The sequence below is a fragment of the Thunnus albacares genome, chromosome 1, assembly GCF_914725855.1.
Source record: "Thunnus albacares chromosome 1, fThuAlb1.1, whole genome shotgun sequence".
Lineage (NCBI taxonomy): Eukaryota > Metazoa > Chordata > Actinopteri > Scombriformes > Scombridae > Thunnus > Thunnus albacares.
This window is the reverse complement of record NC_058106.1, coordinates 16,745,313-16,760,923: the sequence shown is the minus strand read 5'-3', so window position 1 is coordinate 16,760,923 and position 15,611 is coordinate 16,745,313. Positions and strand designations below refer to the sequence as shown.

Here is a 15,611-nt window from a genome sequence, read left to right as displayed (position 1 = left end):
ACATTTATGGGTGTTGGGGTGACAATTTAGCAGTTAAGACTCATTTCTTTCAAACAGTAACCCAGTTTTGGGGTTCTCAGGCTTGACGTCACCATCATGTTGAGGAAATACTGAATAGACAAAATCATGCAAGGGCTTTGAAGTGAAATGGTTACAAAATGTTATGTTTTTATGTGAACTACAAACCCACATATCTCTATTGTAGAATGAATTTGGCCTTTCGGATACAGAGGATGCATGTCTGAATTTACTAGAAAAAGACCTGCATGATGAGACTGAGCTGTATTACATTTAGATTTTACACTTTTTCAAATGAAGATCCATGTAAACTGTTTTTCAATCTGCAAGTTACCTACTTAAGACTGAGGGTTGCACTTTTTATTACAGTAATTTCCTTTTGTAAAAAATATTAATTTCTGTGACTCTCTAAGGCTTTGCTCCAGAGGCCAAAACCTCATGGGGGTCTAGCGTTGCCAAATTTCAGATTTTACTACTGGGCCTCTAACTTTAGAGTGATTCGGTTTTGGCTTCATGTGGAGGGCTCCCACTCTCCCCCAACATGAATAATAATATAATCCTCCTCTCCTAGACCAGCCTCCCTGTCTGCTCTTGTTCATGCTCCTGTGAATCTCTCAGTCTCTTCCTATTCAAAGAATCTAATAGTTAAATGAACACTAAGGATATGGAAACAATTCAGATGATATTTTCGCCTTCTGACCCTCTTTCCTTGCTCCACTAGCAGCGAATCTGTTATCCCACCTTCCTTAAATAGATGGAGCCTTTTCTTCCTGGCATGTCTATGGGATTAAAACAATCAGAGATTTATATGCCGATAACATATTTTCATCTTTCCAACAACTCTGAGAAATTTAATCTCCCTAAACATCATTATTTTCAGGTACTTACAGGTTTATAGTTTAGTTCAAAATGCTTACCCTAGTTTTCCTAATGACCCTACTACCCACTATGAAGGCCATAATCTCTGTTTTGAATAGTCTCATCCACTCGGTAAATCTTATCTTGCTGCACACTATTAAAAGTCAATGAGAGGATGATTTACATCTTGAAATTGCAGATGACGTGTGGGGTGAGTGTTTGCAGCGGTTTCACTCCTCCATCTCTGCTAGGCTGCATTGTTAAGTTCTTCACCGCTATCACATAACTAAGATTAGGCTGTAGAGAATGTATGAGGATGTCAATCCTGTCTGCTATACATGTCGACAGTCTCCAGCTACCTGTAGCCAGATGTTCTGGACATGCCCCTCTTTGCATAACTTTTGGTTGGAAATATTCAGTACAGTCTCACATATGATCTCTGCCACTGTCAAACCATCTGCAACTACTGCATTATTTGGAGTCACTCTCACGCCTGCAAAATCAAATTATATGAAAAACTTTACAGCTTTTGTGACTCGTTTACTTCTGATTCCTGTCAAGTGGAAATCCTCTGCCCCACCCACCCATCCCTGTTGGATTACACATATTTCCTTTCTTCTCACTTTGCTGTTTTGTAATTACTTAAAGTCTCAATTGAAGCTCTGTAACCTACAAAAAAAACCTGAAATGCTCCCAGAGATATCAAGTTCAGTTATCATTCATCATATCTGCCAGACGACATTAAAAAACTGAGTCTTAAATAAGATGTATAGGTCACATGGTTAACATGATATTTGTCACAGTGTTCTGGTGTCAACGTTTGATTTTTAATGTAATACAGTTGTAAGTAATGCACACCCGGTTGTAGTGAGGTGCTGAGAGACTTGAGAGGAGGAAAAAAGTGTATATTTCTCTTTTATTTAGATGACATTTTGGCCCTCAGCAGTGATAGTAGGCCACACTCTTCTTACACATGTGATGGTGATTAGACAATCATGTTCATTATTAGAGTTATGAAAAATAATCAAGAGGCTTCCAGCCAATCAACAAATAGTGAGAGGAACTACAGCAAATCAAATCACTTCAAACGAAGTGACAAGAGCCATTATGCCTCATACCAAATATAGAGATTTAATACATTTTACATCACAAATTTGTAGTTAAGTATATTCAAAAGTACATGTATTTTGAATGTATTTCTAATAGATATACAGGAAGATAAACCTCAGCTCTATATGTGCATCATTAACAACTTAATCTAAATATCCAATAAATAGAGGAACAACATAGAAAACGCTTCAAGTCATAATCTATATTTAATCCATGAGGTGACATAGTGTTCCCTCCTGGAAGGTTGAACATACTTTCTCAACACCAATATATGTGAGAGGAAACAGGATGACATTGATTTTGAACCAAAACAAATAAACAAACAAAAAAGAAGAACATTTTGAACCAAAACAGCAGAACAGCAGAACAAAACGATCGGTATAATTCACTCATAAAGTTCGTCTAAAAGTTCAATCAAGTAGTATTTTGATAGCGAGCTCATGTTTCTTTGTTTCTAGCCACATTATAGGAAAATGGATGCTTCTCAGGGAAGTTATGATTCTGGTTTCGACATCAGATACTGTTTCACCAACAGGAAGAAATGCTGGAAATACATTATGAACAACATATTTATGGTTTCCAGTCTGGCTGCTGTTGTCCTGGGTAAGTTTATAACCTCAGTGTTAACTTTAAGATTACGATGACAACATTTCAATCAACGTTTCGCTTTTAAAAGAAGTCAAAGACATGTGAATTTAAAAAAAACAAACCTTAAATGTGTATTTACCAGGACGCAACTGTGTTCATAAGTTATATTAGCTAGTGTCTCTGTCTCTGATATTATATCTATATTGAACATATACTTGAGTACTTAGCTAAACACTAACGCTCTTTGTCATTGTGTAAACCAAGGTGAGCATGAAGGAGAGATATTCTGGTCTGAGGCCATGTTTAAACTTAATTAAAACAACACGTTCTGTTGCCAGGGCAACCGCACGACGTGTCTTCGCACTGCTCGGGTGATTTGAATATGGCGGCACATATATGTCTCCCTTCATATCAATATCTGTCAGCGTTTTCCATAGTTGGTTGGAGCCGGGAAGTTATTAATGTGGCTCTGGTTTGTTTCGCAGAGATTACTGTTCAGGTTTAGGTAACAAGAAGCAGATTTACGTGCAACAACTGTGCAGACAGATTAGTAATATCTGTATACACTGTATAACTATAGCCTATCTAATATCTCCGGGTTAAACCGCTCCATCTAGTGGACAGTTTCAATCATTACATTATAAAATGACCCACGTTAAATGACCCAAAATCAATAACAATTGAGTGTGTCACAGTCTGCATAGTGTTTATCCACAGAGAGACCTGGCACGCATCTTTGTTGAGCTCAGCCTGTCTAATGGGATTACACTGTGTGTGATATCATCTCTGTTTCTGCTTTACTTGTATGAATGATGTGATGCAGCTGTCAGCACTTAGGTTCAAATATGTGCCAGTATTTTTTCAGGATTTTTCATTGAGGAGCCATTAACCAGTGCAGTGTAAACACAGGCTTGCATGTTTTGTTGTTTCTTTTAAGAATAAATTAGATTTATAACATTGTTAGGCTTGTATCTCAGGGGGAAAAATGGCATCAACACACCGTTTTTTGTTCAACAGCTAACCGTTTGTGTTTGTGTGCAGAATTCGCACACTAAACTTCAATTTCTGATAGGTTTAATGTCAACACCATGTACTGTTCAACCACAGTTTCAATTCCTCTACTTGTGTATCAGATGTAACAAGGTTATATTACAATAATTGGGATTCACATGAGATTAGTGTTTATTTTGATATCTACAGTAGATTTGTGAAAAATTGTGTAAAAATTCTTATGTAAACTGTGAAAGTCAAAACTTTCATCAGGGAGCCAAATATTTTATTCTTTTTATTCCACTGATCGGACAATTAAATAACATGACAACAAAGACAACAAATGTTAATTTATGACTTCTGATCTATTTAGGAAACACATTCCAGCCTGAATGTGACATTTTATTTTAATTGGTTGATGCTCAGTGATGTTTTACAGCCCATTTTCTAATGGTTAATAATATGATGTGCTCTATGACAATAGACAATCTGATTTATGATTAGGCTGAAAATGTAAACAACAACAACAACAACAAAAACAGTTTTACCTCTATTACAGCCCTATTCTTAGATATTCTAAACCGCTTTTTTTGTTTAATTGCTACTAAATCCTTGTTTTCTCACAGGGATCATTATCGGCTTGATTGTCAAGACCCAGTTCGATATTTCAGACGTTGACCAACTCTACATCGGCTTTCCAGGAGAAATACTCATGCGGATGCTTCAGATGGTTACTGCTCCCCTCATTGTGACTAGCGTGATAACAGGTGAGCTGCAGGTGTATTTCTTCCTCTGTTAACTGTTACATCAGGTTACACATGTGACACACACACAGCATTAAAGGAGCCAAACTGTAAATAGTAAATGTTTTACATTAAAGGCACCCTGCTCGTTCTAGAAATTATGTTGAATCTTCCTCCTTCCCCCTAAATCATCTGCAAATCATCATTTGAGGCTTAAAGTCTTCTTCTTGTATGTAATTGGCACATTGGGGAGTATTTCTTTGTTAGAAAGTAGTCCCAATGAAAACTGTTTACTGCAAAGCTTGTAGATTATCCAGAGTTACTGCAACATTGGTTCTGAAAAGAAGTGTGAAAATGTGTTTTTCTGTAATTCATGTGCCATTTCTGTAACTTATACTCACCTTTATTAGGGCGTAGTTATGATTGCACAGGCTCTGATAATCCACCCAAAATCTTTTTAGTAAATATATATCACTTCTTATTAAGACATAACTGTGTAACTTTCCACTCAGTTTCATTTATGTAATGCTCATATATGACGTTGTTGATCCTCTAACCTTCAGGTTGCTAACCACAGCTCATGTTGTTATTATTTATAGGGGTTTCTGGTCTAAGTGTTAACACCTCCAGAAAAATAGCTGCGCGCGCTGCAGTATACTTTGTCTCCACAACTCTTATATCTGTGACCATCGGTAAGAGAAATATTATACATTGAAACTTTCTTTAGTTACTTTCACTATTTTATGCACATTACTTCATACAACCACATCATTGTGTTGCTTTTTAACAATTGTATAACTTGTAAAACACTTTCGCCTTGTTTTGTGAAGCACTGTTGAAACATTTTCATTATTAACATTTGTAGAGTTGTAGTATTCCCTCATCAGTCCAGTACAATATTTTCATCTAGCAATTGTTTAGTGTTTTTCTCAACCCACATGCTAAACTTGCTCCTTATGTCCAACCCTGGATTATGTGCTGTAGGAATGATATTGGTGTTGTTGGTCAAGCCGGGGGCTGCTCTCACTGCGAGTAAAAGTGATACAGAGGAAGAGGAACAGTTCTCCACTGTGGACGCCTTGTTGGATCTAGTACGGTGAGAAGAAAGAATGACATTATGTCTGATATTGGGCTGAATTTTCTGTACAGTTTATCAATATTCACAAGCCAATATTTTTACTCATTAATTTCATGATGGTGGTGTTTGACTTTTCTTTAATCTTAATAGGAACATGGTGCCGGAGAATCTGGTTCAGGCTTGCTTCCAGCAGGTATGTTTTTTTTATTCTAATATGCTACATACAGATAACACCCATTTCCTTGCCTTCCAATAAGGAGACAATAAAATATTTTATTATTATATTATTATTATTTTATATATATATTTTTATCTTAGTACAAGACTGACAGGCTGGAGTATGAAGTTCACACGTTTGAGCCAAATTCTAGCGTGGAAACGGTAAATATTTCCCCCTCCTCACTATGAAAATGGTTTTGTGACGTTTGCAGTGATAACTGATGACCCCTGTTCTTACTGAGTTGTCCGTCTTGTTTTAGAACCACACTGAAGTGCAGCTGGTGGAACACTACGTTGACGGATCCAACACGCTGGGCCTCATTGTGTGTTCTTTTATTTTCGGACTGACCCTTAAGACGATGGGAGAAAGAGGGAGAGCCCTTGTGGAGCTTCTTAGCATCCTCAACGAGGCCACAAAATATGTGGTTGACTTGATCCTGTGGTAACATCCGACAGCATAATCAATATAATACTCTGATTACATAATTTAAAAATGTGGAATATGGAATAAGAGAATTCCATTTTTCAATATCTTATTTATTATTTACAGAAATACAGCAAATATCCTGCTGTATAGCGTCTGTCTCAAACACTGAAGTAACTGGCTTTTGTCTACTTAGAGCACAATGTGGAGTGTTGTCATTAAAAATAGCAAAATTGTCTTACTGTGAAAACACAGCAGTATCTTCCACTCTTCTACCTTAGTTAACATTGCTTGTGTTGTTAAAAGGCTTCACATAATAACTATTTTCAACCATATTTGATTGCTTCCCATATATAACTATAAATAACAGATTTCTGTTGGAGTAATGTTATAATAGTAATAGGCAACTGTCTCAAATGTTTCAAAGTTCAAGTTCAAAATGTTTGTGTTAAGCTGCTGAGTCGCTGAAGTGTTCCCTTAATTATCCCTTTATTATTTAATTCTTTGTTTTTTCCTGTCCAGCTACTTGCCTGCGGGAGTGATGTTCATGATTGCAAGCCACGTTGTTGAGGTTCACGACTGGGAAACTACTTACAAACTCGGAAAGTTCATGGCAGTGGTTGTTATTGGGTATGTTCTCTTTTACTTGTTTAACATTGGTACCAAAATGGCACTTTGTTTCTCCATTTACCAACATTTCTGACTTTTATAGCCACCACTGATATACTTATTTTCTCTGAAAACACATTTTTTGCACACTGAATCCCAAGGCATATGGTGAACAAACTGGCATTGTTATTAGAACAATCACCAGCAACTGGTCTCACTCTTCAAGACACAGAAATCAAGTGTCTGTTTTATGCAGATGATCTGGTCACACTGTCTAAATAAGGTCTTCAGCAGAGCCTGGACCTTCTCCATCAGTACTGGCAGACCTGGGCCCTGACAATTAACATGAAGAAGACCAAAATTATCGATTGAATTATCACTTGAATTATCAATTGAATGGAATTGAATTGGTGACAGGTGAGTGTGCCTGATACCAGTGCACACACACCTGAAATACTTCATGATGAGAGAGGAGGATTGGTAGCAGAATTGAAACCTGCTATCACTGCCAGAGTGACTGACTGGTCTTTTAGTGCAAGGCCTAACACTAGACAACATGTTTTTTGAAAACGATTTCTGACTCTGGCAAACACACAAAACTAATTTTTCACCCATAACTCATTACAAAAGAAAAAATACCAACTTTAAGTCTGCCACGTTTGCTGTTGTCAATAATTTAATTTGAGCAGTATTTGTTTTGTATTAAATTGTGTTGCTCAGGCTCATAATTCATGCAGTAATTGTTCTGCCAACGGTCTATCTTCTGTGGGTGAGACGTAACCCCTGGACAGTCATTAAGGCGGTTTCTCCTGCCTTACTAACTGCAGTGCTCATCTCATCCAGGTAGGAGGATCTTTGAGGATTTCGTAGTCATTTGTCTAATGTTTGCAAGCTGTGTTCACAATCAGTGCTTATTTTTATATTAATTGTCAAAGCTGACAGGTTTTACACGATTAGTGCAATAAAGAAAAGATACATTGTGTCTCCAAGCTCTGCCACGCTGCCGCTTACTTTCCAATGTTGTGAGGAGAGAAATAACATTGACCGGAGAATTTCCCGCTTCATGCTGCCCATTGGGACCAATGTTAACATGGACGGAACAGCCCTTTATGAAGTGGTTGCAGCTGTTTTCATTGCCCAACTCACCCACATCAATCTGGATTTGAGCCAGTTAATCACCCTAGGGTAAGAAGTCACAATCAGATCATTTTGACTCTCTCTATTCTTATATTGATACAACGTTCATGTAATCTGTGTGTTAAAATTAATTTAAAGTACAAAGTATGGGACCTTTGAGAGATAGAAACTCAAAAACGACATGGTGCAATTTCATGTCACCGCATTTTCAAAAACACTGGCAGCTGTAGCTCAGGAGGTAGAGCAGGTTGTCCACTAATTGGAAGATCGGCTGTTCGATTCCAGGCTCCTCCAATCTGCATGTTGAAGTGTCCCTGTGCTGATACTGAACCCCAATTTGCTCCTGAAGGCTGTACCATGAATGGGTGAATGTAGTGTAAAAGATGCTTTTAGTGGTTGGAAGACTAGGCGCTATACAAGTACAGTCCATTTACCATTTAGCATAGTCATTCACTTACACGTGTGTGTGTTTGCTCTGCAGAGTGACAGCAGCAGTCTCCAGCATTGGAGCAGCGGGGATCCCAGCTACGGGAGCGGTCACCACTCTCTTTGTTTTGACTGCAATCGGTTTACCTGCGAAGGAAGCTTCCATTTTGGTGGTGGTAGAATGGCTCCTGTGAGTTTAACCTGCAGTTTGACACCTAATCTAAATGAATAGATTTGGCAGAAATTAGCACAGCTGCATTTTCTGCTTCTGATAGTCAATTTGGAGAAGACAATTGTATTATATGTAGTATGAACAAAACAGTGTAAAGAAGCTATGTTTTCTGCTTTTAGAGTACTGTCATTTGTGTCTTTCAGAGACCGCTGCAACACCGTTGTCAACGTCCTCGGAGACTGCATAGGCGTGGCACTCGTTGATCAACTGTCCAAAAGAGAACTGGAAAAAATGGAGGAATATGAACAGGGCAGGACAAGGTGATATACTAGATGGTGTCAGTGTTTTTGCATTTTCATTTTAACTAAATGCATTTTTTAGAAAACGTAGTGTTTTCCAGTATTTTTCTTCAAAGAATAGATAAATTGGATGAAAAAGAGAAAGGTTGTCTTATATATCAAAATAAACCACATCCACTGGATGTCAGAGACAGACTTTATGGCAGCATCTAGAGGCTGTCCAGCACCAAGATTTCCCATCATATACTCTGGAGTTTTCACAGTTTATCTCACACCAATGATGGCTGCGTTTGTCTTTTCCTGGCTAGGTCTGACACTGATGCTGACGGGCACGTTCAGGATGGAGAGGTCCATATCAGCAGCGCAGGCTCTTTTGTGACTATTTAGTCCCTTCATACCTCAACATAAAGTTAATCAATCCAAGGCAATGACTGTATTTGACTTTATACAGCATCAGCTCGGCATCAACAGCAACTGGTTATCAGCCAAAAGAAACATGGTTCATTTTGAAAAAAGTTCCTAAGTGCTTAAAATTGTGGTGTCTCTTTGTCCTTTTGTGATTATTTGCTTTATTTGATCACATTTATTTTGTTTTGGGATGGGCATGAAAGTTTGTTCTTTTTTGGTGTCAAAGTAACGTAGTTGCCTGGATAATAGATGTACAATGTAGTTATAGATGTAATGTATGTAGATTTTGAATTGATTTGAATTGAAATTATGTAGTTGATGTAGTTAGTGGATTTAATTGAATTGAATTGATTTGAATTGATGTAATGAATTTAATTGATGTAATAGATGTAGTTATTTAATTGAACAGATTTTTTTTCTGTTTTCATTAGTACATAAATATCAAGAAACTTCAATGGATTTCAAGTTGTCTGAGAATATAGACAACATCTCCACCCAAGATTTCTGTGGAGTCATCACACAATTATTTCAGAGGAAAGGGTGTTTTGAAGAAGTGCCTTTTTAGAAATGAATAATTGAGAAACGATCGTTTTGAACATACAGACAGAAACTTTCTAGTGCCAACACCATTTCACATACACACCTGTAAAGCTAAAAATAAAACCCAGTAGAACAAACAAACCAATACACACCCGTGGATTAAAGCCATAACAGTACAAAAAATAATAATATGAATGAAATGGATAAAAACAGTGTCTGTACAATGTATTTAGTATCTTGGAAAGAGGTCAGCTTTCTCAAACTGTTTTGATTGTCAGAGGATATGAGCTCTGTGTTTCTTATATTGAAACAGATGCAAAACAATTGCTGCCGTGAAAAAACATACAACCTGAGTGTGGTTTTAGTTATTCGCCAGTGAAAAGTCATCCAACATCTTTATTAAAGAATACCAATGTAAAACTTCAAGCCTCAGTACAATCAGGCAGATTTAATCCCCCCCCCCCTACAACCAACATTTAGAATTATAGACCTGCATAAGTGACAGACTGTACAGTTAAAACTAAAATCAACGTCAGTGAATCTGCCACCTAGCGACTTTGTGAAGAATACGTTTTTTTTTTTTTTTTTTTTACAGAAAAGAGAGTTAGTATACTTTATAACTATTTACTGACAGACAAAAATTTGCTAAACAGGAAAAACGTGAGTTCATAATGTGTACGCGTGTGTGTGTGACGTCAGCACGCAGCCAGTGCGTCTTACGGATGTAAACATCATTCGGTTCACATGGAGGGAGAAAACCGACCATGGCAACGAAGCTGGAGCGTTTTGTCAGCCCGGGAAAAGGTAACGGGGTGCGGGCTACAGCCAGGATCAGGAGAGGAGAGCTGGTTTACTCCGCCGAGCCGCTGGGCTGCTGTGTGTCCAACAGACTGGCCAGAGATGTCTGCCACCACTGCTTCACACGGTAAGACCACGGTAACTCCTGCATGATGCTACAGCATGCTGCCTGCTAAGACAACTAAACGCTGCTTGTTTTATGTAGACCACCGCTTGGTGGTTAGCAGGCAGGTCAGACAGTCCGGTGAATGACAGGACATGTTTCTGGTTTATATCACCATTGTCAGTGGATTAAATCCACACCACGTCGTTTACCATGTTGTTCTCTGTCAGTTTGTGTGTGTCAACACTTATGAACAGTTAACTCAGGCACTGTGCAGTGACCCTGTACTATAATACACACTGCACCTACAAATTATACATGTACATACATATTTATTTTAGCCAAAATACAAATGTGCAATACATTGTAGGCTACTTATTACCGTATATTGAACATGCTGTATATACTGTAACTACCAGTGGTGGAAGAAGTAAAAGTACACAAGTATTATCAGGTTGATGTTGTTAAAGTATTGCAGTAAAAGTACATAAGTATTATGAGCCTGATGTAGTTAAAGTATTGCAGTAAAAGTAGTGGTTTGGTCCCTCTGACTGATATATTATTATATATGATATCATTAGATTATTAATACTGAAGCATCAGTGTTAGAGCGGCATGTTACTGTTGTAGCTGCTGGAGGTGGAGCTAGTTTCAACTACTTTATATACAGTTAGTTAGTTTAGTCCAGTGGTTCCCAACCTAGGGGTTGGGCCCCTCCAAAGGGTCACCAGATAAATCTGAGGGGTCGTGAGATGATTAATGGGAGAGGAAAGAAGAAAAAACAAAGTTCTGATACAGAAATCTGTTTTCAGTTTTTGGACTTTTTCTCTAATCTTTTATTTTTGGTGAAATATTGGATCACATGAACATTTATTGAAATGAAACCATGTGAGAAGTTGCTGTTATCCTCGAGACCCTGCAGTCTAATATATATATATAACCATACATGGTACACAATGTACAGATTACACAATGTACAGATTTTTCTATCATTTCCCCCCTGTTTATACAATGTGAAACAAATGAATAAAATTATAACATAGAAAAATGTGTCATAAGGACTAAAGTAAGTAAGTAGGTTTTATGCATACACAACATACACAAGAGTATATCAAATCAATACCAAAATCAACATAAATGAACATGGTTATTAAAAGATATTTAATAGTGGCTATATGGCTGAATACTACAATCATTATGAAATCAACTCATGGTAGATACTTCTGCACACACTAATGATTATGATTTTGATTATATTATATTGTAATAAAAGATTAAATGCAACACATTAGTAAATTACAACGTTTTCATCATTGTCATCAGTTAATATCACATCTGAATCTGAAAACTAACTAAAGCTGTCAAATAAATGTAGTGGAGTAGAAATATAAAGTAGCATCAAATGGAAATACTCAAGTAAAGTACAATTACCTCAAAATTGGACTTTCCACCTCTGATAATCACTGACTATATGTATATATAGTAGCATGTCACTTTTTTACCATTTAATATTTATCTCAGCACTCCTTACTCTGTTCACTTCATTGCACTATTTGCATCCTGTTTACAGTTCACAGAAACAGTTTCACCTGTATATAGTCATTCATTTCTGAAGATTGTTGTGTTGTTATTCTGTGTAAGTACACAAAGAGCCACTAAATTGGAGTGATACCTGGGTGTGTCTGCGTATACTGTAGGTTTTACTGTATGGTGCTTTCTTAATCTTGCCACTAGATGGCACCATGACTCTTTCATGGTTTCAAAGGAGACAAGCAGCAATAGAGCTGCCAAAACATTACAGTCAAAATATCGGACAATTAAATCTCTTTATAAATTTGATCATTAGTCATGTGAATCTGCAATCCTCACCCAGAACAGTTTCTCTTGCACAAACATGGCTGGCAGGCTTATTGTGATGACAAGTAGCTGTCAGTGAAATTGAATGTCATCAGTAGCCTGAAAGGATCCACTGTCATTGACGACAAAATTAGAAAACTAAGATTCAGATCAGAATGTGGAGGTAGCCTTGGCCATTTTGCTGCTGTATCTAGATGTTGTCTTTATAGATGTCGCTATAAAGACAACATCACTGATGTGTATGTAGATTAGTGTTAAGCAACTGTGGTCATAACAGTTATTTTCATTATCGATTAATCCGTCAGTTATTTTCTTCATTGGTTGTTTGGTCTATAAAATGTCAGAAAATGGTGAAAAATGACACTTTGTTTGCCAAAGCCGAAGGTCATGTCCTCAAATGTCCACAATCCAAAGATATTCAGCCAACTGTCATAAGAAAAACTAAAGAAACCAGAAAATGTTCACATTTGAGAAGCTGGAAAATGACTCAAAATGACCAATTGATTATCAAAATAGTCTTATTAATGTTCTAATTTAATTTTCTAACTTAATTGCTGATCGACTAATCGGTTAATCGACTCATCTTTGCATCTCTAAACCATGGGCTTAATACGACGTTGCAAATCAATTAGCAGGAATTAATGGCAATATTTTTCATATGATTTTTTTAAAACACTTCGAAGGGTTGTTGTCAGATATTTAATTAGCTGGATTAGCCAGACATTCTTGTCTGGTTATTTTCTCAATTAACTGTTTCTTAATTGATTTCCAAAAAGAGTTACAATATCACAATATCAATTTTACATGAAGTGACATAATAATGTGAAAGAGGATTCTATCCCACTCCTGTTTTATTGATGTCGCCTTCATCTGCCTTGTTGTGTTGATTTGTCCTCTGTTTCATCTCATTTGCGTGTCATATTTGTCCAGCTGGTCATTAATGGCAACACTGCTGCTTTCTCTCTTGCCGCCTAATCCACTCTATCAAACTAAACAGATGTATGTGGATCTAATGAGTCTGGTAAGGCGAGAGACAAGTGTGCTGATTTCTGGTGCAGGAACTGCAAGGTGAATGAAGGGTAAATTACTGTGTGCTATATACAGCACGTATATGAGCCTCAGTAGCAAATAGAAGATGATTAATGAGAGCACTTAATGCAGATAACCTCTGGGAGAATCTTTAGCTGTAGCTCACGTCCAGTTTAGATTTTCACATGAAGGTAAAAAGACGACGATCAGTATGATCAGTTCAACAGCTACTGCAAACCCTTTCATATTTCTTCTTACTCCGGTTGAAATGATTGTCTCTTTACTTCTTACGCTATGTGATTTTGTGCAGTCTGGTGCGCCTTGTGGAGATCAATACATCACATAGATCAAGATCAATTTGAGCTCAAATGGTATGATGTTTGCAGTACAATATCTGGCGACATATACGGTATCTGAGGTGTATCTTTCCTTTGGTGGTGGAAATGACCATCAGCTGCTGCGTCTGTCAAAATGCTTTCATGTTGGACTTTGGCTTAGGGCTGTAGAGGATTTGGAAGATTTTAAAGGCAGATAGACGGCCTCACAGTCTGTACTGTAGAGACATGTGAGAAATGAGAAGTAAACGGAGGATGTTTGATGAGACAGTGAAGGTGAGAATATTAAATGTGGATTGACAAAAAGAAAGCGTGTGTGTGTGCGTGTACTCGTACTGTATTTTCAATGTATGCTACTATGTATGTTGATGTGTTTTTCAAACTAGTGCTCAAACAGTTTCAATTCATTTAGTCATTTATCAAGTAAAGATGCAAAATTTTGCTGGTTACAGCTTGCATGTTTTTCTCAATTTTTTACTGCTGACCAGGTAGAACAAGAAATTATAAGATAATTGATAGTTGCCCTGTTTATCAGGGTGTTGTGGACTGAATTTTGGCAGTGTGATTTTCATGATCAATTAAACTGTTTTCTATTGGTCTATAAAATATCAGAAAATGGTGAAAAATGTCACTTTGTTTCCCAAAGCCCGAGGTGAAAATGTCTTTTGTGTTTTGTCCCAACCAACAGTCAACAACTCAAAGATATTCAGTCTACTATCATAAAAAACTAAAGAAACTAGAAAATATCCACATTTGAGAAGGTTGTATCAGAAAATTTGGACATTTTTTTTTCTTAAAAATTACTCAAAACAATTCAATAATTCAAAATAGTTGGCTATTAATTTTCTGTTGATCAACTAATCGTTGCAGCTCTAGTGTGATTTAAAAGCAAATTTACTTTTGTGTGTAGCGTTTGCCTTGTGTGTGTTGTCAGAGGACAGCTAATATTGTTGGTATTTACTTCATGGGTACATGTGCATGTTTTAAGTGGGTTGGTGTGTGTATGTTGGAGCAGGTTGTGTGGAAGAATAAATAACAGACACACAACAACACACTCTTCTTATTTGACATACAGCACACAGTATTCAGAACCATACAGTCCATTCTAGCTACACTAGGACTGATCCCTTCATTGAGTTTATACAAGTGCAGTGCACATTCAAAATGTGCCTGTTCAGAATGGGCCGATATCTCAATACCTAGAGAGAACAGTGCCCGTCCCCTAAACGCCTCTCATGCAGACTATTGGTAGATGCTACAATTTACCGATGTTCCCTAAATGCCTCACACGCAGAATATCTGGAGACTACAATTTTGAGTTGAGCTGAAGTTGATTGGATGAACTGCAGTGCCCGTTCAAAACGTGCCTGAGACATCCAGCACTAAGTCTTGAACATACATACAAAGTTCCCGCGTGTGAGGAACAGGAATAGAGCTTAACTCTCTAAACTTTTTCAATTAATTCTCTGTGGTAGCTATCATCACTATGGATGTAATCCCACCTCTGACCACAATGTGGGTTGTAATGGCAGAGTGACTGTCTGTATTTCCTCTCATTGAATCCACGTGCAGAAGAAGACGCAAATCAACGTTGTAGAAGCAATGTTGTTTGTATTTTTATATTTTTCTTGAGAACTGCTCATCCAAACAACTTCACACATCGACATTGCACTTCCTTGATTCCCCAGCAATCCACCTGCCAGGTATGAAGTAGATCGGATGAACGGTTCTCGAGATATGCGAAGGACAAACATACAGGCAGAGACTCCTACTAAAGAGAGATTACATCAATGCCTTGGCAAGCAAACAGCATGCCTCTGTTATTATCAGACTACCAGTTCTAGTTTCTAAACAGCATCCACAGCCAAAG

At 37.4% G+C, this 15,611-nt stretch overlaps 2 protein-coding genes across 4 annotated transcripts in view; both read left to right on the top strand.

The window, feature by feature from the left end:
* Nucleotides 1–2,358: 2,358 nt before the first annotated feature.
* Nucleotides 2,359–9,219, top strand: LOC122979103 (excitatory amino acid transporter 3-like). The gene is made up of 13 exons (XM_044346320.1): nucleotides 2,359–2,589; nucleotides 4,191–4,331; nucleotides 4,907–4,999; nucleotides 5,292–5,403; nucleotides 5,536–5,578; nucleotides 5,704–5,766; nucleotides 5,865–6,046; nucleotides 6,551–6,658; nucleotides 7,358–7,480; nucleotides 7,628–7,822; nucleotides 8,256–8,390; nucleotides 8,576–8,692; nucleotides 8,980–9,219. The coding sequence occupies exons 1-13, from the start codon at nucleotides 2,460–2,462 to the stop codon at nucleotides 9,056–9,058; spliced, it is 1,521 nt and encodes a 506-aa protein (XP_044202255.1). The 5' UTR covers nucleotides 2,359–2,459; the 3' UTR covers nucleotides 9,059–9,219.
* A 1,096-nt stretch (nucleotides 9,220–10,315) lies between these two features.
* The window catches only part of smyd3 (SET and MYND domain containing 3), a 98,123-nt gene continuing 92,827 nt past the window's right edge, over nucleotides 10,316–15,611 (top strand). For 2 of the 3 annotated variants that reach the window (XR_006402794.1, XM_044346288.1), the window contains exon 1: nucleotides 10,316–10,544. Coding sequence is in view for 2 of the 3 variants with exons in the window: in XM_044346288.1 (XP_044202223.1) it covers nucleotides 10,384–10,544 (161 nt within the window). In the remaining variant the exon portion in view is untranslated. The remainder of the gene's footprint in view (nucleotides 10,545–15,611) is intronic. The other variant, XM_044346301.1, reaches the window with a different exon arrangement.